This window comes from Lacerta agilis, chromosome 7 (assembly GCF_009819535.1).
Source record: "Lacerta agilis isolate rLacAgi1 chromosome 7, rLacAgi1.pri, whole genome shotgun sequence".
Classification (NCBI taxonomy): Eukaryota; Metazoa; Chordata; class Lepidosauria; order Squamata; family Lacertidae; genus Lacerta; species Lacerta agilis.
The window spans coordinates 50,312,273-50,334,117 of record NC_046318.1 but is presented as its reverse complement, the minus strand read 5'-3'; the positions used below and the strand labels follow the sequence as shown (position 1 = coordinate 50,334,117).

General features: G+C 39.2%; 2 protein-coding genes across 18 annotated transcripts in view; one reads left to right on the top strand and one right to left on the bottom strand.

Moving 5' to 3' along the window:
- Positions 1-240: 240 nt before the first annotated feature.
- CHCHD7 (coiled-coil-helix-coiled-coil-helix domain containing 7) lies at positions 241-9,893 on the bottom strand. Of its 3 annotated transcripts, none has more exons than XM_033155266.1 (4): positions 9,767-9,893; positions 3,168-3,259; positions 2,021-2,119; positions 241-618 (listed from the first exon to the last, which is right to left on the bottom strand). In XM_033155266.1, exons 1-4 carry the CDS (start codon positions 9,876-9,878, stop codon positions 514-516), a joined length of 408 nt encoding a protein of 135 aa, XP_033011157.1. In that variant the 5' UTR covers positions 9,879-9,893; the 3' UTR covers positions 241-513. The 3 variants fall into 3 exon arrangements, with proteins under 3 accessions (XP_033011157.1, XP_033011159.1, XP_033011158.1); XM_033155268.1 differs by lacking the exon at positions 9,767-9,893 and adding an exon at positions 7,702-7,862; XM_033155267.1 differs by lacking the exon at positions 9,767-9,893 and adding an exon at positions 3,910-3,966 and having other exon boundaries at positions 3,168-3,302.
- The window catches only part of PLAG1 (PLAG1 zinc finger), a 29,775-nt gene continuing 15,974 nt past the window's right edge, over positions 8,045-21,845 (top strand). For 4 of the 15 annotated variants that reach the window (XM_033155260.1, XM_033155257.1, XM_033155258.1 and 1 more), the window contains exons 1-3: positions 8,045-8,258; positions 15,850-15,983; positions 20,173-20,249. The gene's annotated coding sequence lies outside the window, so the exon portion shown is untranslated. Of the gene's footprint in view, positions 8,259-9,103; positions 9,122-15,849; positions 15,984-20,172; positions 20,250-21,073; positions 21,176-21,845 lie in introns of those variants that run through there. The other 11 variants (XM_033155264.1, XM_033155265.1, XM_033155263.1 and 8 more) reach the window with 6 other exon arrangements.

Here is a 21,845-nt window from a genome sequence, read left to right as displayed (position 1 = left end):
ACGTGCAATATTGATGGAATTGCAAAACTGATTTACTATAGACAAATCAGAGAACCCCCCCAATTATGTAAAGCAAATCTAACTAAAAGTGGTTCTCCTTTCAGAACAATATTCACTCTTTCTCCTGATATGGTATAACCTAGGCTTTTTCTCTGAAATTAAATTCTAATTTGCCACTGTTTGTAATCTTATGAGATTCACCTTTTTGCTTTTTATAGCATAAAAAATAAAAACCAGTTACATCATTAAAAAGGCTGATTTATTACTAAATGTTTCTCTTACATGCCATGTAAGTTACTTTCTGATAGTCATCAAGGCTTCAGGTTTCTGCTTTCTTTTCAATAAGAGGCAATAACCTAAATTATAGAGGCAATACCCTATATTATTGTTCAGAAGGGCATTGTACAAAGGTGTTTAAGAAGGTGGCAACAATAGCCACCTAGTCTAAAGGTGTTTTTCAACATTCTTTCCAGAATGTCTTGCTTGCAACAACACCACTGTAACACTGCACAATCAGTATGGTATTCTTCCTATTGATGCCAGGATCTTCTCTCTCTCTTCTGCTGTAGGCATATCTGGTTTGATTCCATCTTTTCTTCTCTGCATCACGATCCCATTCTAGAAATACAGAGAATCAGTGTGGCAGTGAATTACATTACCTTCATTATTAGTAAAGTAAGTATTTTAAATACTGTATTTAGATAACTGGAAGTCTAGCTGTCTTCTAAGTTGATATACTGGCAACTTTCCCCTACTTGTTTCAAGACACTGGGTTACAAGAATCATTATTATGCTGCAATACAAAGGTACAACCTACCAAAACCAGTTTGCACATAAAATGAAAAGTATTTGCTAATTTAAAAGCAGCATTTTATCTGCTAAAAATATTCCGCTTAATGAGAGTCTAAAGTTGGAGACGTCATGTTAACTCAAAATAGACGTGAACTCCCTGCATAGCTATGCCCATTAAGATGGCAAAGACTGATTCAAAGCAAAGCAGGTTAAAGGAGAATGGTATCAGATGTCTAAAGTGAAATTCAATCAAGTGAACTGTTAATGATCCACACTAGCAACAATTGAGCAGTTTGGAAATGGAACGTGGTCCTGAAATTTCTTGCACAAATTTGAACTGGACTGTTTGCACTTCCTAGAACTGCCTGGAGAGCACTGTGCCTTAATTTTTCCTCTTTAGCCATACATGGGCATTTAGTTTACTACCAAGGAAGAGCAAGAGATGTGCTAGCCGCTTTAGCAAGGATGTCAGCTTGAGGAGCTACTACCTGGGCAAAGATGGAAATAGTGTTGTTGCTGTAATGAATAACAGCATCCGGCTAGCTCTACTTTGTGAGTCCACTGTCTCACATGAAGTCAATGCTATCTAGTTTTGATCCAGCGCCGAGGGCCTTCTGTCGGTTCCCTCACTACGAGAAGCAAAACTACAGGGAACCAGGCAGAGGGCCTTCTCGGTAGTGGCGCCCACCCTGTGGAACGCCCTCCCATCAGAAGTCAAGGGAATAAACAACTATCTGACATTCAGAAAACACCTGAAGGCAGCCCTGTTTAGGGAAGTTTTTAAACTGTGATATTTTAAATGTATTTTAATGTTTGGTGGAAGCCGCCCAGAGTGGCTGGGGAGACCCAGCCAGATGGGTGGGGTACAAATAATTTATTATTATTATTATTATTATTATTATTATTATTATTATTATTATTGATCCAATTGTCTGCAAAAGCATATGCCCCTGCAGCCCTAGGGTAAGGCAACCCCTGATAACTCTTGCACTCTTACTGGGACTGGGACCTGCATCTAAATTCTAGAAATTGGATAATGTGAGTTATCATAATCATATCTGTGTTTTCATATACCCACAGCAGTTTTAAATTCCTTGCCTCGTTAAAATTTCCAGCTTTTCCAGGGTCAATGGCTAATTAAAGTGCTAAACCCACTTCCATGATCTTGCAAGTTCAGATATAAAAAATACCACAAACATTCTGATTACAGTGTGATTAGCCTACTTACCCAAAACTTTTTGCAGCTCTTGTATCTTAAAAAGTACAGGGTGCATGCATCTCTATTGTAGTTATTCTTATCCATACATTTGCTAGAGGCATCTGCTTCCTTGAATATGAAACAAGATACACTTAAAAAGCCAATAGGGGACAAATATTAACTTCCCACATGTTTTAAATGCCACACAAACAGGTTGAAATGCTGCTGAACAGCAAAGCTGAAATTCTGTATGTACCGGTATGAACTAAGTGGTACTCATTTTGCTTCCTCAGAAGATTGGTTCAAAACTGCAATCTGATGGTTGTGTTTAAAAAAAAAACCCACCAAAATTTATTAATCCAAGAGATCATCCAATCTGCCTACCAGGCACACAAGAAATCAAATCATTCTGTATTTCAGACCAGATAATACTAAGAATGCCTTAAACTAACTGATTATATAATTTAATGGGATCCTACCCCTCACATTAAAGTTTGTAGAAAACAAGTGTAAAAAACAAAGAAAAAAGTTAGTACAGAATGTGAGGGAAGAGAAAAATGGCTCAGTTTCACTCATTTGCAATGAGTGATGAAGGATCACTATCCTTCCTAGGACTAATAGGTGTTTGGGGCGTGATATATTTTTTTTTTTTTTAGGACCACAGATTTCATTATCCTTCTTTCTCCCTTTGACTTGTCTCAAAAATGTACAATTAGGACATATGTACTTGTTAAATACAATAAATTCTATTCTCTGGTGAACTATTTAATGATTCAATGTTGTCAGATGAAATCAATACCTCAAACTACAAGACAGAAAAATATCAGGACTGTCTGTGTGGCTTGAACAGAAAAAAAATATCTGGATTCTTTATGTATCCCTTGTTCTCCAGCTGGCTGGTATTTTTGATAACAAATTTTAAATACCTTATTAATGAAAAGGAAAATATTAATTCTGAACTAGTTTTGTACTTAAGAAGGCATCCTGGTGTACATTTGTATTTTTGACAGAAGGCAACAAACTGATTCTATTTATGAAACTTTTCAAGAACACAAAAACTATTCCAATGTTTTAAAATGGCTAATAGTGCATAGCCAGCTGAAATAACTTGCAAGCATCAAACTACATAATAATACTAACAAAAAGAATCTATGTTTACTACAATTCACATTCTTACCACAAGGCAGGGATTTATGTCATGATCTCGAAGACGTTGCAGTTTTCTAGACATAAAGATATTGGTTTGTGGTGGTACTTTAAAGATAGCACCTAGAAGAAAGGGGGAGGTTTTATAAAACAAAACAGGATCTCTCTTAATTAGGAGTTAAGGAATTTCCCAAGGAACGGTGCATATTATCAGCAGTACATTTTTGCAGGTGGGGGGAAGCACATAGATAGGTTCTCACCCCAAAATTTAACATTTGAATATTCTCTTCATACACCACCACCAAAACTATAGATTTAATCCAGAGATCAAATTTTCAAAAGCCATCCTATGTGTTAATGCAGACTAATGCTAGCAGCTAAATGGGTTGCTAAGGTGAGCAGGAAAATACAAGTTCCAGCCAAGTCACCTCTATGTAGAGTCATGAGGGTACTCTCAAACTGGGGAGAAATCCCATTTTCCATGGTTTAAAACTGAAAAATTAGAAAGGAGAACTGAATAGTCCATTATTAATTATTTTGTCTTTCAGGAAGTTGAATTAATGTCTTAAATCAATGTTTTTAAATACTGTTTCACAGCCAATTCATACTTCTGCAAATCTCTTATAATTCAACAATAGAAAGGCTAAAGATTAAAGTGCTGCTACTGCCTCAATGCAGATATATTATCACGTTTTGTGCTAACCATGGCTTGCACGTACAATAGGAAATCCACTATTTTTACTTTATTGTTAGAATTTATAGGATTAAGATACATAACCATAGTTTAAAGCTGTCAGTCTGCTTTCATTTTCCATCTGCTTAGCATTCATAAATTCATTCCAATCTTCAAGGTCTAACAGCTTCTTGAGATGAAGCAACAACTGTAACTGTGCTAGAACTGTGGTTTGTTAACCAGCTTCAAGCCATGGTCTGAATGATATCCTTGCTTGGTGGCCCCTTGCAGCTGTTATGTGACCCAACACAAGTTTTTACAAACCATGTCTTTAAGAAAATTATGACTGTGATGCTGTACTGATTGAGCAATACTTTTAGGACTTATGTAAGAAAAGTGCTTTCAAATTCTTCAAAAATGTAATCAGGGAGCCTGCAAACCATATTCCTCCTGAAATATGGTGGCAAGATTTTGATATAACAGAATCTTCATTCCTCTTACTTCTCATAGGTTTCACATTTCTGTTTACTGCATTCAGTGGAAAACCAGTGAAATTTGAAAATGTAGAACAACAACATCAGGAGGGTCATAGGCTCCTTACCCCTGCCCCAAACATATTACTAACATAAGACAAAACTATTATTTGAAGAGAATGTAGATATTTGTAATTAGAAACATATAGGCTTCCGTTTGGCTAGAAATGATTCCTCAAAGTAGAGCTGGAAGAATACTTCAAATAGGAAAAATGTTGGTCTCTTAGGGCGAGAGGCTGGGAGGAGAAAGCAAAGATCCTAGACAAGAACTGGGAGGAGCTTCTGTGAGTGGTAAGGGCTAAGAATTACTTTGAAGAGAGGACTCTGTATGTTACTTGTGCTATTTGTATCTTTTGTAGCTGCTATTTTATTGTATTATGGAAAATATTTAATAAAAATCTCATGTTTTATAAAAAAGGAAGAATACTTCAGATTCTAGGTGCCAGCAGCATGTTTTACAATACATCATCACTTCAGATTTTCCCATCAATATCACAGCATCATCTAAAAATACATGACTTGGTATGCTTTACAAGAGAACTAAATACACTTTCATAAAACACTCTGAACAGCACTTTTAAAAACCTGCTTACTTTTATAATCTTACCAGAAATAATATTGGCAAGATACTACTAACATCTGCAAGGCATCCAAGAAGCAGTACGGTCGCAGAGAGAATTTAGATTTAATTCTTTGGCCAGTATGACTAGACCAAGTCACACATCCAAGGAGGCCTGTATTCTGATGAGTATAATTCGAAACTTTTGGCTACATTGTTCACCAGCTAATCTGAATATTTGTTAAATTTGTAAACCACTTTCCCATCAATGGTTGCTCTCTAACCCTGGTTCACCTTTCAAGCTCTGGTTTCATTTTTAAAAAAAGCATGCAAGTCTAGATATATGGGAACAAATCTACCTTCTTACAAGTACTTAAGCATGTTACCGGTAATTTAAATTCTTAACACAGTCATTCATACTAATGTGCTGACAACATATATTTGTTCTTACATTTGTTATACACCTCGGGTCTTTTTTGTTTTGAAACACCTAAAATTGTTTTGCTTCTCTCAGTTGTCAGTCATTAATTATAATTATTAGTAGAGTATTATCAGTAAAGATGAAAGCTTTGGAACCCACAAGGCTTTTTTTCATGCAGTCATCACAAAAGATTAAACAGCTTCCTCAACTGGATAACCTTGTCCATGGAGGCTAAACACCACATATAGTCCTATCCCTCTTGGCACACTTTAGGAATGAGGAGTGGATCCTCTATTATACCAGCTCCCTAAAGTAGTCATTCAGCAAGTTCCTCCTTTCAGCTAAAACATCTCCCAACCACACCACTAAATTGAAAACTGCATCCCTCAAAAGGCAGCTCTTAAACTAGCACTTGAAATCCAGTTTCAAATCCCAATAAATTGCAGTTTTCCCAAAGAAGGGACAAGGCACATGACCCTGCCTTTATTTGGATGAAACCCTAAACCATAGTTCTGTGCCATGGGAATAGACCTTGATGAGCCTCAGACTCGCATCTCACCCAGTTAAGAAGAATTTGCTTCCATTTTCAACTGTTGTGCATTGTTATATCCATACAAAGAACTGAAGCTAGTTTTAACTGTGTTCTATCCAAATCCAAACAAGCCAGGATTGTAAAGCCTCAATTTGAAGTTAAAGTGAATCCCAGTGTATCCCAGTGCATACTGACAAATCTTGGTTAGTTTATGACAGGAAGCAAATGCTTTTGATCTCTTCCTTGTGGCTGCAATGGAGAAGAGAACAGATGGGAGTGTGCTTAAGTCCAAAGCTGGCAAAGGCTCATTCCTGGAGTGTGAAACTCTAGTTTATCATTGTATCGAAATGATGCTATCTGTCTAGTTCTCTCTCACAAGCCACTTTTTCAACTGTCAGATAACAGTCCCAAGTTTTTCCAGGTCTCTGTCTCTCATAAGGATGGGGAAAACCTAAAAATAATGTGCCAAGTATAAAACCATGTGAATTAAAAAAAAAAAACACCTCAATGTGTTTTTGAGACGTTTGTCTTATACAGTACTGTATAGAAGGTTGCCACACTTTAACACCAATCAGATTGTTTCCTGAAAGTGAAAGGCCACACACAACCCAAGGAGTAGCCTAAGAGGAGATCTAAGTAGCCTAAGATCTAAGCGGAGATCTTAAGTAGCCTAAGAGGAGATCTAAGTTTCTATCTAGAATAGCGGTTCCCACATTTTTGGGGACACCGCCCTCTTGGTTCTTAACCTCATTCACAGTGCCCACTACCCTACAAAAAACATTGTTCAGAATAGCACTTTTCACAGTCCACTAAGAAGAAGAATTAACACAATAAAATCCAAGACACAATTAATTGCACATTTATTCAAAATTTGGGTTGATGTTGTTGCACTATAACCACCCTTCTGGACAGCAATAATATACTGTAGTAGCATTGGAGAAAAATCGCAGAATAAAGCCATCACTCATGCACTATTATAGTGTCAACAACATGTTGCAGAAAACATATGAAATAAGACTGCCAGTCTGGAGGATCCCTCCTCCCGTCTAACGTCCTGTCCCTTTCCAACCAAGTGCTTTCAAGGAGGCCCACAGGCTCAGCAAAGCTGCTTTCCCTACCATTTACTGAAACAGCAGAACTCAAGGCAGTCTCTACAGATGTCAGAGTTAGAATAGAAAAGAGTCGATGCAACATAAGAATGGTGCAAAAGGAAAAATGAATGAATGAATGAATGAATGAATGGTGGGGTGGGGTGGGGGAGCCAAACCGCTTTAGATTTGACGTCGAAGCCCCCCACCCTTATCTCTTTAATTCCTGTCTCATCCGGCGGATGGGCTGGAGGGTGTGGATGCTGCAACCCCCAACCCACCCCGAGCCCTGGAGCAGCAGCTAGCTATAAGGGATGGGAACTACAACATGCCGCGTGTCTCTTACACACACACACCCCACACCCACTTCAGCTGCCATGTCGGGAGCCACCGAGGGCAAAAAGGAGAAGGTAGCGCTTCCTGGCCCAGCCACAGAAAGGGCAGCGGTGGGCGGAGCAGCCTCAGGAGGCGCACCTGGGCGCACCCACGGGCGCCATGCACGGGCCTGCAGCCGCCGCCGACCCCGCCCGCCCGCCCGCCCTCCACAAGCCTCTAGCCTAGCGACAGCTCTCGGGGGCTGTTCCGCGTGGAGCCGCGGGGCCTGCCGCCGCGCTCCGTTCCCGCCTCGAACGCCCAGCAACAAAGCCAGCCGCCGGAGGGAGCAGGCGGGAGGTTGGCGCTGCCCTTTAGAGCGGGCGCCACGGCGAGAGCGGACCGGGCGCCCGGCGACCAGGCAGCTCCTCGGCAGGCGACACTCACCTCACCCGCCGCGAGGGAAACCGACTCGCGGGCTCGGGACTCGCTTCCAATTCGAAAGACGTCAGCGGCTTGGGCAGCCACCTTATAAGCGGCGCAGCCTACCCCGTTACTGCCCCGCAGCCCTGCCGAAACTGACAAGCCCGTCGCCCAATCGCTCTCGCCGAGGCACTCTGAAAGACAGCTCCGAGCCCGTCGCCGACGGGCCAATCCGCGCGCAGTTCCTCCTCTCCCTTCCCGGAGCGGCGTCCCGTCCTACCAACGGAGCGAGCCGGTAGCTCCGAAGTGCCGCCTCCAGGGTGCGGCCAAAGGGCTGAGTGACAGGGGGAGGTGTCCAACCCGCGGCGCGTGTGGGCGGCTGGCGGTGTGGGCGCGGCGTGTGCGGCAGGCTGAGCTGCACCGCAGCGCATACACTACAATGGCTGCTGGAAAGAGGGGAAAGCAAACAATTTCCAGGCCCGCCGCGTCCAGCCCGAAATATGGGGAAAAAATTACAGAAAAATCGGAGAACCCTGTAAAAGGCGGGAAGAGGGCGCTGAGGGGATGCTGAGGCTCCCGCGGTGAGTCTGCTGCGGGTTTGGGGGTCAGGAGCCGGGGTTCAGCAGGGAAATATTAGGGTTATTTAAATTCTGAAGGGGGAGGAGGAGGAGGAGAAGGGGGGGGGAGAGCGGAGCGGCAGCGATGAGGGAAAGTTTGTGCGGCTCCATCTCCTTCCCCTGCACTCCTGGGCTGCGTCGCGCTTCTCGCGGGGGTCCCCAGGAGCAGCCCCTCGAAATGAAGCCTCGCTTTCCTCAGCTTTCTGACTTAGAGTTTCTCCTCTCCTCCGCCCCCCCCCCACTCCTTCAGTGAGGTTTTCACTGAGAGGCTGAAAAGAGGATCGCACCCCCCCTTCTTCTTCCCCCTCTTTTCTTGTTATACAAACGTGGAGGCGGTTTTGCAGAAACTTTTTTGAGAAGCCCCCACCCCCCCCACCCCGCTTTCCTCCGCTCTGAGTCTCTCTCTTCTCTATCTCCCCCCCCCCCTTTTCTCCCTGAGCTCCGGAGCTTGTGCTTTGAATATAGTGACAGCAGCAGTAGCAGCAGCAGCAGCGAGGAGGGAGCGGAAGACATTAAGAGCCCGCAGTGCCCCCAAAAATGAGAGAAAATTAATATAAATTCAGCCGTAGCACCAAAGCGGCCACATTTTGCGCAGAAATGTCGCGGGCGGGTTGCACTGTCCGGACGGGGCGGCGGGGACCCCGCGGCCAAAGCTTTAGGGGGCTCCCGAGTCGCTTTGGGGCGTGCAGCGCCCTTCTCCTCCCGCTTTTTATTGGACAAAAGTTTTTTTCTCTCCCTTTCCCCCCACTCCACCCCATCAAGAGACGAGATTGCCTCCCGCTTGACTTGGACCGGCCGCGGAGGCTTTTCTTTCCCTTCTTGCGTGGGTACGAGAGAGGAGTTTTGGGAAGGCGTTTTGGGTTGTATTGGGGAGGTGGGGGTGTTCTCTAACTGGAAGCAGGAGAGATCTGGAGAGAGAGCAGGGACAGCTTGTTGTCAGTATCATAAACAACCAAAATGGAGGGAGAACCGAGGCATATAACAAAATAAAAAATAGCCCCAAAAATCCTAAAAAATGCCCCAAATCGTCTCCGTCCCCCGATTTTCCCCCTAAGAGATCAGGTTGAACCCCGCGTCCCCTCCCGTCGGGGTTTCAGCTCTCAGAGAGCATGGAGTTAAAACTGATGCCTATTTTTGTTGTTGATGACTGCTTTGGAAAGGCAAAAGCTCTTTTACAGCTCGTTCCCGACAATGCGAGAACGTGAAAATCCCCTTTCTCCCTTGAATGGTGGTGGGAGGTGGGAATGCACGAGCTGCACAACTTTGGGGCAACGAGGAGCGATTGCACGGGAGATAAATGCTGCATTTGCCAACTTTGTACCTTCGTTTTCGTGCCCTTTGTTTGTTTGGGGGGGCACATGTGGGGGGGAAGGGGGAGGTGGCGCGAAATGTAATACCTATGCATTGCTTTTCTCCCGACCCAATTATGATATGTAATGCAAAACAGCAAATATTTCCGATTTATGGAGTACCTTTTCGTTGCCTATGGATCCCGGTGTTTGTGTCCACTGTCTGTGAAGTGCTTTCTGTTAGAGTAGTATGGACTGGAAGCAACGTGCCATATAGAAAATGAAAAATACACATAGTGAGACCACACTTTTGGAGGACAACCGGGGCTTACTTTAGCATGCTTTCTCACCTATTTTGTATTCCGGGGAAGAATGTATTCTGCAATTTTCTCGTGTTTATTAAAAAATGATGCCTCAACTTGCATCACATAGAACTAAACGCGAAAGTGCTGCTGATGTTGATTTCCACGTGGGATCAGGGACAGAGCATGGTATCTTAAAGAGACAGCACCTCTTTTCTTCTAGCTATGCTCACCTATGCAGAAGTTCTGGCTAAAGTTGGCTTGGATTTGTTAAAGTGAAAAGTCATAAATCAAACTCTGAATGCAAGCCAGTGGCTTCTTATCCTGGTGGATTGCATTAAATCCAAGGGAGCTGTTGAGGTGTAAACAGTGATTGGCTTACCCCTTTTGTAGGAGAAATTGATGGGTATTGTTTGGACCTAGCATTTATTATCTGTGATGCAACTCAAGATTGTGGTATGGCGGCTGAATTTTAATTCTATCGTTGTGTCTTGGATTTAGAATGGTGTAGAGATAGCCTAAATTATAATAATGTTCTGCTAGTTTTCAAGTTGCTGGAAGAACACAAGACATATAGTGGACTTTATGGTATAATTTTAAAGCCATTTTGCAGACTTTAACAACTTGTTTGGATATCTTCTGTTTCATTCCATTGATTTAAAATACAAACCTGTTCATATTTCAAACCTGCAAGTAGTGTTCAAAGGATCTGAATTTCAAACCTGCAGTGTTCAAGGGGTTAGAATATATGCAGTCTTCTAAATTGCTCTATTACAGGTTTGTGTAATGTCTCTTGATTTGGTTTTATTGAAATGCATTCTAATTTTAGGTTAAATCTAACATAGTTGTGCTTTTATTATTTGTTTGACAGTAAATTTTTGTTAATTGAAACAGATTCCAAGAAAGTATCTCTGATAGATGTTGCAGAATCTTTAACTTATAAATGTGAAACTTCCATGATAAGAAATGTTATTTATAAAGACTTAGCTTACATGTTTAAAAAGCTGCTGGGTAGTAGAATAGTATTTCGGAAATCTATTGTCCCAGATCTTGTGTATGACATTTTCATTTATTTGAAGATTTGCTCTTTCACTGTCTTGATTTAAATCTAAATTAAACTCTGATAGCAGGTATTCTGCTCAAAGTGATGGACCAAACCTTGAGAGAAACTTCATCAGTTATACTTTCTTTTGGTATTTATATACCAAATCAATTTTCTGCTCAATGTGTAACCTGTTTCTATTCACTTTTATATAAATCTCAATGTGTTGAGGGGGTTTGATTCTCCAGTGTACATAAGATTTCTTCATTTGTTATCATAGATGCCTTGTACCTTTATTGCATTATGTAGTAGACCTTTGTCCTGGATAATCCTGTGGCTTCAGATTTTAGAATGAAAGCATCTTGTTTTCCAGTGACACAGTCCCCAAAATTAAACTGCGTCATTTATTCTTAGAGAATGGATTTATACAAATTGTATAGTAGTAATAATGTGTCTGTGGGTGGGGGTTATTGGTTTGTTTTTATTTTATTTTGTATTTTGTGTTCTCATTTTGTATTTTTATGTTGTGAACCACCTGTGATCTTTGGATGAAGGGCAGTATACATATTTAATAAAAATAATCAGCTCATAAGGGGAACATTGATCTGTTAACTTGGAGTTGTATACACATTCATTTTTTATTAAAAACAACCCTATTTTTGGCATAAACGTTATCATTTAAATCAAAATAGAAAATATCTGAAAGCAAACTTGGCAAATGGCTGATGCATGCCATATGGTTTAAGAATGTCACATGAATTACTAGTGTTTGTAGATAATTTTCATCTACCAGTTAAGATATTAGGTCCATATATGCACCTAGGATAATAAGCAGAAATTTAGCCTGTAGTCAGTTCTTATCCTAAATATATTTGATTCAGCATTGGTGAACATGCACGTTTTATCACAGGCATTAACCATGACAGTAAGTGTGTGGCATGAATTGTTAAGAACACATGAAGTCAGAACACATGAAGTCTGGTGGCTCTTCATAATCTAAATTTTAAAGCTATTTTGTAGATATGGAGAAGTACAAAACTTGCATTTGCATCTTTAGATGTATATACAGATCTGCTGTACAATTATTAAGTATCATGGTAAAAGCATTGTGGAAGAAATACATTTTTCTGGAAGCACCAATTACAATTTTGCTTTCTTCCTCTGTCATGAAAGTTCTCCATCATATGCAAATTTAATGCCTTTAAGTTTGAATGCTCATTCCAGTGATACATTTAACAGTAAGGAGACTGAGAAAAGTAACTGTTAGTAGAAAAATAGCCTGAAATATTGAATTTGTGGATGCTGATAAAGCTGCATTTATATTTGAGAACTATTTTGTTAAAACTATGGAGCACTTGCATATAACTTTAGTTGGTTAGTTAAAACAATGTTCTATGAAATTATTTGAATTTTTTTATAATTCATATAATGTAGACCCATCATTATATACTATAGATTCTGCAGACAGATCCCAAGGCTTCTTGAGTGAATCTTATTGGCCAAACTACTTTGTTATGCTACTTGCCTTAAGCAAAACCTTTGAAGTCTAAAGTAGCTTTTGAGCTTTTCATTGTAAGTTTTAAATGTTGGTGTATATAAATATAATTGTCATTGTCATCTTCTTATTAAGCATTTTTTGTCAAAATGGTGACTCACCACCACAATTTTACTCTGTTAATAAATATATTTGAAGTTGCTCACTTCAGTGCATTCAGCTGATTTATTCATTTTGAGAGTTTGCTATGTAGTTGGAGTACTCTTAGAAAAGCACCTTATAGTGGTAAAATCTTCTGCCACTAATAGTGACAATTTAATAATTTTATGCACTTAATGATATACCATAAAAGTATACTGAAACTTTACTTCGATTATAAGAAACTTATATTTTGGGGTATAGTCTTCAAACCCTTTTTGTGGTTCACTATACTGTAGTGGTAAAAGGAAAATCTGAATACAGTATATGTTGATGGTATGCTTCTGAAAGCAAATATCTGCAGATACCATTCATTTGTTTTAGTAGAAAGATTTAATAGCTGTTCAAATGAGCTGTTGACCATCTTTAACCAATTTCTAACTATTTAGAAAGCCTTTCAGAACAATGTGAAATAATTCAAATATGTGAACAATGTAATATTTTGTACTGATCTGACATACAATATGTGTTTGAAATCTAACACATGATGGATGGTTGCTGCATTAAGCAAGTAAAACATTTCAGTAATAGATAATATATTAGGAAGAAAACATAAGATACAATTGTAGTCTAGTTCTTGATTTGGAAATGTCATGGATTTGTGAATAGGACCAGCAGACTGAATGTTACTTTTTCATTGGAAATTTTAGTATTTTTCTTTGCTATTGCAAAGATTTTATTTGCTATTACATAAGTAGCAATTAGTATCTTCTGTGCACTGTCTTACCTAGCACTAAGTCAGTCTTTAAAATGTTTATGTTTGTTTTTATGCATAATTGTTTGATTGGTATCTTATATTCTAGCTACCTATCCTTTGCACATATATTTTTCAGTATGTCTTAGGACATGGCAGAAATAACTTTTGGAATCTCATACCTAAGAATTCAGTTTCCAAAAAGTGTTTATATCAATTGAAAGTGCCATGTTCTTTGATCAGTACAATTGTTAGAATTCATACAATCTATGGTTTGTGCTTTAAATTGCTTCAAAATTGTTATCAAAGTTATTGTGAGTGCTGGGATTTTTTATATGTAAGCTGAATTGAACAAGTAGGAAAGATGATGCAGTCATATTAACATTAGTTAGTTTATAAAAAACAGGTTTTCTTACCTATCTCAGTATGTTTAAATATATATTCTCTGAACTTGCTGTATTGAGGAATGTACATAGTAGCAGAATGTTTCATATGTATGCATATCTCTTGCCAGATCTATAACCCATTAAATGTTAAAATGTGTGAGTTTAGTAATAACTGGTATAATTTCCAAGAAGAAAATGAAGCAGGTTATTTGCAAGACAGCATAATTTCTTAATTCAGCTCTTTTTAAATTGAATGTGTTCTAAGTCTAAGTTATAATATTCAAAATGGAATTCATACATCTTGCATTAAATAAATGAAGTATTAAGAGCTTAACAAGAAAACTGAAAGAGAAATAAGAAAAATATACTTTTAAAGAAAAATTAGGAAATTCAACATGGGGAGAAAGTGTCTTGCCATAAGCTGTTATAATCTTATTTGCACTTGTTGAGCCAAAAGTGTCGCTTTGTGGAGAATATCCCTAGAAATCAGATTAGAAAGTGTTTAATGGGAATTAGTTATCAGCGTTTTTATGGACAAATACTACTTTTATAAAAGCTAAGATCTGATTCATATGCTGACAAGGTGAACTGGATTCATTAATTTTTTGACCTATCTTTAATCTTGAATACTGTGATAATGTCCCTCCCACAATAACATCAAACTCAAAATTACTATGGTTATATTGAATTTCTGCCATTTAAGCAGATTTTAAGCATGGATCTTTGATTTTAATTACAAAAGCAATTACTTATTTGTAGCTACTATGTTAATTTTGCAAAGTGCTGGTCAAGTAACTAATGAAGTACTGTGTTACAATATGCATTTTTCCATTTGACAAGTGCAATAGTGATAGTCCAAGCTCATTTAAATATGTTCTTGAATAGTTGTTTCTTTCTTCAGTGTGTTTGCTTAATGAGAGATGGCTGCAATGTTTTGCAATTACATTTTGAGAAGTGGAAGAAACTGGTTTTGTTATGTTAGCTTATGAGATATATATTATATGTAATAAAGGTATATGTATTGTATGATAGCATATAACGTATCCTGAATATACTATGCTACTGTTATCATAAGGCTCTTAAAGATATTTTAGTTACATACTGGTGATCGAGATTTGTTCAGCCAAGAGAACCTCATTCATATGTGTTTGTGTGTGTAGATAGAAAATCATACAAAACATTTATGTTCTAAAAGAGTAGGAATATTTTTATACTTAATATTAAATGTCAGTTGTTAACTTTACAACTGGTAAATCATGTTCTAAAATTATTTGCAGTGTAAATAATTGTTTAAAATATGCTTTGAGTATTAAATAGTTGTATCTATTTTGATACTAAAAGTTTTCTTTAAAATGCTGACATTTTTTATTGAGGTTACACAGCAAATCATTTAGTATTCTTAACTAGCACAAAACTATTATTTGCATGTTCAGAATAGATTAGTCATAGTAATAGTACCATTACTAAGAACAATTTTTAAAACTTTCTGGCACTAAACTTTTCTGTCAAATCAAACAGATATTGTTAAAGCTGATTGTGCTTGTTGGAAGAGAGTGTAGTTGATGCAGGTTTAATCACTTTCCTCTAGGGGACTTTTAAGAAACTATGAACCATGCATATAAAGAGCAGATCCAGTATTGCATGCTTATTGAAAATGCCAGTTCAGTTGGAGCGTGTATTTTTTTCAGTGTCCACATTAGAAATATGTATAGACTGAAGTATAAGAACTTTCCCATAAACAGATAGGAAATGCATTTCAGTCCATTGAAAGAGGATATTGTCAAGTGAATCTGTTGTTGTTTGAGCAAGCAAGCAACTTTAACAGTAATTAGATACATATAGCTTGATAGTTGCCTTTTAATGTTATCATTAATAAAAACTGTGATTTTATAGCATGCTCTGATCTTGAGACTTGGAGTGGAGAAGAAATATTTTTAATTCTCAAACAATCCTACAGAAGGCTAAATGATTTCCTACAGTTACTCAAGGAGTCTGTGGCTGGACTGATTGCTACTAAAGTCCAGATCCATTACCAAGTAAAGATTGAAACAAGAAAATAAATTACTTTAATAAAAAGGTCAACTGTATCCAATATGCTTACTGATTTGTTTCAGTAACCTAATTTTGTTTAAACACCTAACCACCCTAGCTCCTGATAACCGTCATTGCTTTCTTGATTGAGACCATCTGCCAAATAGCAACGCTTGCCAGAGAACAACCAAGCAGAGGTGGCAGTGGTGAATATTGGACCCATGGAGATATAAGCGGCACTTCCATAAAACTGTGAGTTGCAGTGGTGGGGTACTGAGCAGAGGTAACCCCAAAGAGTATAACACCAAAGCAAGGGTTCTGCTTTAGGAAGGTGCAAGGGCACTACTCTTTCGGTTTTGGTGGTTGCATGTGCCCATTTGAAGGATTCCTGAGTTGGAATACAGATCTTCTGAGTCTTAGGATAGGACCTACACCTATGACCAGGTGAAAGCTTGATAATGGAATCCTTCAGCTAGGGTGAAGTATTCAACTGGGATCTGTTTACAGTATGAGTGCTGGGTGGTATGAGAGTATGTGTGGCGGTTGTGGAAACAGAATGGGGATAGGAATACGTTTGATGTGTTGACTGCTAGGTGGTGGTAGTAAGTGATTGATGAAAATTTGGCTTGTATAGATACTCTTGGAGATTATGAGCTGGTAGTGGTTGGGTGAGATTGTGTTGAGTGCTTTTATGTTGGTATGATAGTCCTGTATGTGTTTAACTGGATATTGAGAATTAATATTGTAAGGGTGGATGGAGCAGAGTCATGATAGTTTTCTGGGATGTGCCTGGGGTGTTCAGTAGGCTTTCCTTGATTCCATTGGTTACAGGCAGAACAAATTATGACACTGGAGAGCAGACAGGCCATTTGCAGAAAAAGGTACACAGCCATGTACAGACTATGCCTTTCTGGTCTTTCCCTTATCTCTTGTCTGCTAGTAGCTTGGTTGTTGGGTCTTCTGCTCTGACGATGAAGCTGTTTAACACCAGCTCATTTCACAATAACACCATACTCACGAGGGGGCCATTCTGGGATGTGTTTCTGAGACATATGTAGGCTAGATATTAAGAAAGTTTGTTTACCTATGTACTTTCTACAGCACCAGCTGAATTGGATTAACACATGTGTGTGAGTTGGAGTTGTTATAGTCAATATAATTCATTTATCTGGCTAAGAAAGCTCCCTGATTTGGAATGGGCTTTGAGAGCCTACTCTTTGGCCATCAAGAGAGACTGGGAGTGTTGCTCATGTACCCCTAACCCTTCTGGACTGAGTTTGCTAAGGTGGTCTTGAAGGTGGTGTTGAAGAACTCCTGTTATTCTGAGGACTAAACATCCATGCTGGCTTCATAACCTCCATGACTGTCTTTGTCATTGGCACAGAGAAGATCACACCCTCAATCTTGTCTTTGCTTCAGGGCAGGTGGGAGTGAGAGTCTGGAAATGGAGGGAGGTGTCCTGATAACCCCATTGTTATGGCCAGACCATTTCTTGGTAAGCTTTGATATTATATTACCAGTTCCCCCTTCAATGATGGGACCCCCATTAAGATCCATGGTGCAGCTAGAGGTACCTCAGTCCAATGAGTCCCCAAATGCATGGTTTGTATCCACCATGAGCTGTGCATTCAGTACTGTATTGTAAAGCCAATTTTGTAGAACTCCCTTCTAGTTGAGATCGAACAGGTGCCCTATTGTTTTTCACAATGATATTGATTGGATGGTCTATAAATATTTGTTACAATCCAGTGAATTCAGTCCCAAATTCCATTGGAATTATTTTGGTGCACAATAACTCTGTTTTGCAAAATGATCACTTGCATTCTATAGGTCATAAAATCCAACTAAATCATTGTGCAGGTGAAATGGTTTCCACAAGTGCAACAGAACTTCTCACTCTCCTCCCCCTACAACACCCTCTAATCTGCTCCAGAGGGTTGAGGGAACCCCACAGAGCAAATTTGAGAGGTATTTGGGTGAAAGGGAAGGGAACTTTCATTGCACTAGCAGATGTTGTTTCATTTGTGCAGTGATTTAGTTGGGTTGAAGCTATGAATTGGAATCCAGTTGGTGCCCCTCCCTTTCACTTGATGAAAGAGTCCCTCATTTTCCTGATGAAAGATTGTCTGCAGTAGTACACGGTCTTAGGGCAAATAATTTTGATGTTTTCATTATGATCAAACAAATGTGTATAATTTTGAATGGTATTGTGTAATAAATGGATAAAGTGAGTTTTCCAAGGCTTGAAATCCTGCAGAGTCATGAAGCTTGTTTAAGTTAACTTAGGCAGGTTTTTCCTCTCAACCTATGTCAAATGTTTCTGTGAGGATAAATGAATTTGGGGCCCAGCATGCTGAAATTAAGTGACAAATCTGTATTGGGTTGACATTCCCACTTATCAAGAAGCTCATTACATAGCATTTTTATTGTTAGATTATTCAGCTATGCCACACTATTCCAAGTGCTTTCTAACTTGTATGCTTTTTAATCAAGGACAGTGATAACATCATGTATGCATACAAAAACCTGAAATCCTAGATGTCTTTCAGCAGGAATGGGACTTGCGTATAAGAAAATAGTTCAACATTCACCACCAGATTCACTAAATAAGCTGAAACCTGCAACAGAAACAAATGTTTTTATCCAAGTTTTATCAAACACATGCCTCAGTAAGAATTTAAAGGAATCTGGTACTTATAGCTCTTCTAAAAGTATACGTGTGTCTGTGCATTTGTAGAAGTACACTGTAATTTTGTACCATTCTTAGTGTTAGATAAGAGAGTGATCAAATATCCATGCAACCTTTTCCATGTGGTTACCTGCTCAGATGTTTCCATCTTCATTATTAGATTTTAATGCCAGAACTAACGTTAATTGAATAGTGAGCCTATTCACAGAAAAGGTGTGCATGCTAATTCTGACTAGTGTGAGGTATTACTTTTAATGTTTTTATTTTATTAGTATACAGTCCTTCATCCGAAGAACACATGGTGGTTCATAACATAAAAATACAAAACGACAACAATGCATAATTTAAAAAACCCAATAACTCTGCCTTCCACAAATACATTTAATCAGCCAAAGGACTGGTTACAGAGAAACATTTTTTGCCTGGTGTCCAAAGAAATGTATTGAAGGTGCCAGATTCCCTAGGAAGAGCATTCCACAAATGGGTAGCCACCACAGAAAAGGGCTGTTCTCGTGTTGCCAGTCTCCAGACCTCACATGGAGGAGGCACATGAAGAAGGGCATCAGAGGATGATCTCAGGGTCCATGTCAGTTCATATGGGAGAGGGTCGTCCTTGAGGTATTGCAGTCCTGATCCATTTAAGGCTTTATAGTTAAAAACCAGCACTTTGAAATAGGCTGGGAAACTAACTGGCAGTCAGTGCAGTTGGGCCAGGATTGTTGTAACATGCTCAAACCTTCTTACCCTGGTGAACAGCCTAGCCACCAAATTTTCCACCAGCTGAAATTTCCAATGTAACCTCAAAGGCAGCCCAGAATGACCAAAGCAGTTTCTGTGTCAAAACTGGGCCTTAACCTCAATTGAAATGGATCTTGAAAATAAGTTTCCTCCAAGAGCACCACCTGCTCAAGAACCTTGACCAAGAAGAGGAGAATGGCAACTGGCCGGTAGTCACTTAAGATTTTCAAATCCAGTGAGAGTTTCTTGAGGAGTGGTTTTACCACTACCTCCTTCAAGCAGGCAGGGACCACACCATCTTGCAAGGAGGTATGAATCCCCTCCCTGACTGAGCCAACTGCCCCCTCCCTGCTAGCTTTTATCAGCCAAGAGGGGTGCAGAGTGCAAATGGTTGCACTGACTGATCCAAGCCCCTTGTCTGCATTGTTGAGCCTTAGATATGAACTCCCTTGAGTTACAGACTTTGTTATAAAACTTACAGAATATTTCATAGCTCTGTCTCCGAATTTGCCATATAACAAGCGCTACTGAGACTATGTGATTCAAATAAGATAGTTGATTGGAGTTTTGCAGAGCAGCTGAAGTCCAGCTTAAGTTTCACCATTTGATCACCATCCTGTTTTGCACATACAAAATATACAGGAATTGAATTTGTGCCTCATAGTTTGTTGATGGACCAGTTCAAGTCAGAAAATGTCTGCCACCGACATCTCTTCAATAATGGAATAAACTAGCTCACAGAATGTTCAAATGGTTCTATTAGTTTGCAATCTGACAGTATTTAAACATTTTGTGGGCTAGTATCTGATTGTGGTTGGTACTTGATTACAGAAGTCTGTAATTAACAAAAACTTGCAAATTAGCATGTGCCAACTAAGCATATGCTCAGGCTTCTAAAACAGCTGCCAAGACAGTTGGCTATTTTGTTGCTTTGATAAGCTTGTACCATTTAAGCAAAATGCACACTTGGAACTTGCTGGTATGAAGAGCACCTCCATGCCCTGTCTTTTACAGATGTGAGTGCTGCAAGGGCATGAGGCTGCACCTTCTTCACAGTGATGCCCACGTAGTGGAACACTTTGCCAGCTAAGGTATACCTGTCTTCATCTGTTAAATTTCTCTTGGTGGGTTAATTTTTTATTGAGAGTGTTTACTGATGTCTGAAAACTGCTGTGTATCCTTGATTTTGTATGGAATCTTGCCTAGTTCTGTTTATTTTAAAATATCTTGTTTTTTAGACTGCTTCATTTTTATTTATGGCTGTATACCACTTTGTTGTTGTTTTTTGGAGGCAACAACAAATGTGGGCATGTTAACAAAAGCCAAGTTTTTTCTTATTGCTTACAGTTCACCACTTACCTTGAAAAGTAGCAACAATGTGATGGGGGTGGGGAGTGGTGAAATGTAGATTTACTCTTTGACTAGTGATGTTTATAAATCTCTAGGTGGGTAATGGAAAGATAGTGTGATAGTAGTTTTGGGTATCAAAGGACCTTGCAAACCAGATACCTTGTTTGGCATGTAGGCACCATAACATCTTACAGAAGTATCTACTGTAGATACTGCAGTTAGCTCAATAAACAAATTACAATCAACTTATTTATGGCAATACTTTGTGAATTACTTCCCATAATTGCTTCACTTAAGCAATTATCAAGAGGGTAGTGGTGTCAATATCTGGTGCTTGCCATGCTTTGTGCCTGGATAGCTGCAGGTTGTCATCCTCCCTAGTGTTGCTCTCTATTATTTATTTCTTATTTAAAGCATTTTAAAAACCAGATAGTCAGCCAAAAGAGTTTACAGATCAATAAAAAAAATTCAGGCTTACAGTCTTAAAAGATGTAGCACACAAGGGGGATGAGAAAGAGGGTAAAAAGCAAACCAAGGGACCCCTTCATCTTAAGAGTCCCCCCCCCAAAAAAAAACTTAAAATAAAACCCAACCTGGCTGGGATGGAAGCAGTTCCAGGAAAGGAGGAGCTGAAATGATCTGAGGTCTCAGGATTGCTTATGGAATGGTAAGTGGTGTTGCTTCCCATGTGTGTTTGTAAGTTTTGAGAAACAGGGTCATAAGTCATACTTTAAATAGACCTGTTGAAATCAATGGATTTACAGTAAGTTCATCATAACTAAAGTCAGTTGTTTTCAATAGCTCTACTCCGACTGTAACTTAGTCTGATAATACCAATAGTGATTAAATAGAAGAATGTAAGAGACCTAAGGCATATCAGATCCAACATCTTGTAGTGGTCAGTGAGATGCCAAGGAAAGCCTGCAAGCATGACCTGAGTGCAGTAGGACTCACCACTTAAGTACCCTACCAACAGGTATTCCGGGCATGTTTCCTCTGCCTCTGGAGGCAGTAAATAGCCACCAGGGCTAGTAGCTGTTGATAGTTTTATCTCCATGAATTTGCTTAATCTTTAAAAGGCATCACTGCATCTTGTGCACTGTGTGAAGAAGTGCATGCATCGTTTCATCTGTCCTGAATCTTCTAACGTTCACCTTCATTGGATAGCCTTAGGTACTATGAAAGGGTTTTCCTCCCTGTCCACTTTCTCCACATCATACATAAATCTGTATACTTCTATTATGTCCCCCTTTACTCACCTTTATACCTTTTGTTAGTAGTTCTAGATCCTTGATCATTTTGGTTGCTCTTATCTATAACCTTTCCAGCTCTACAAT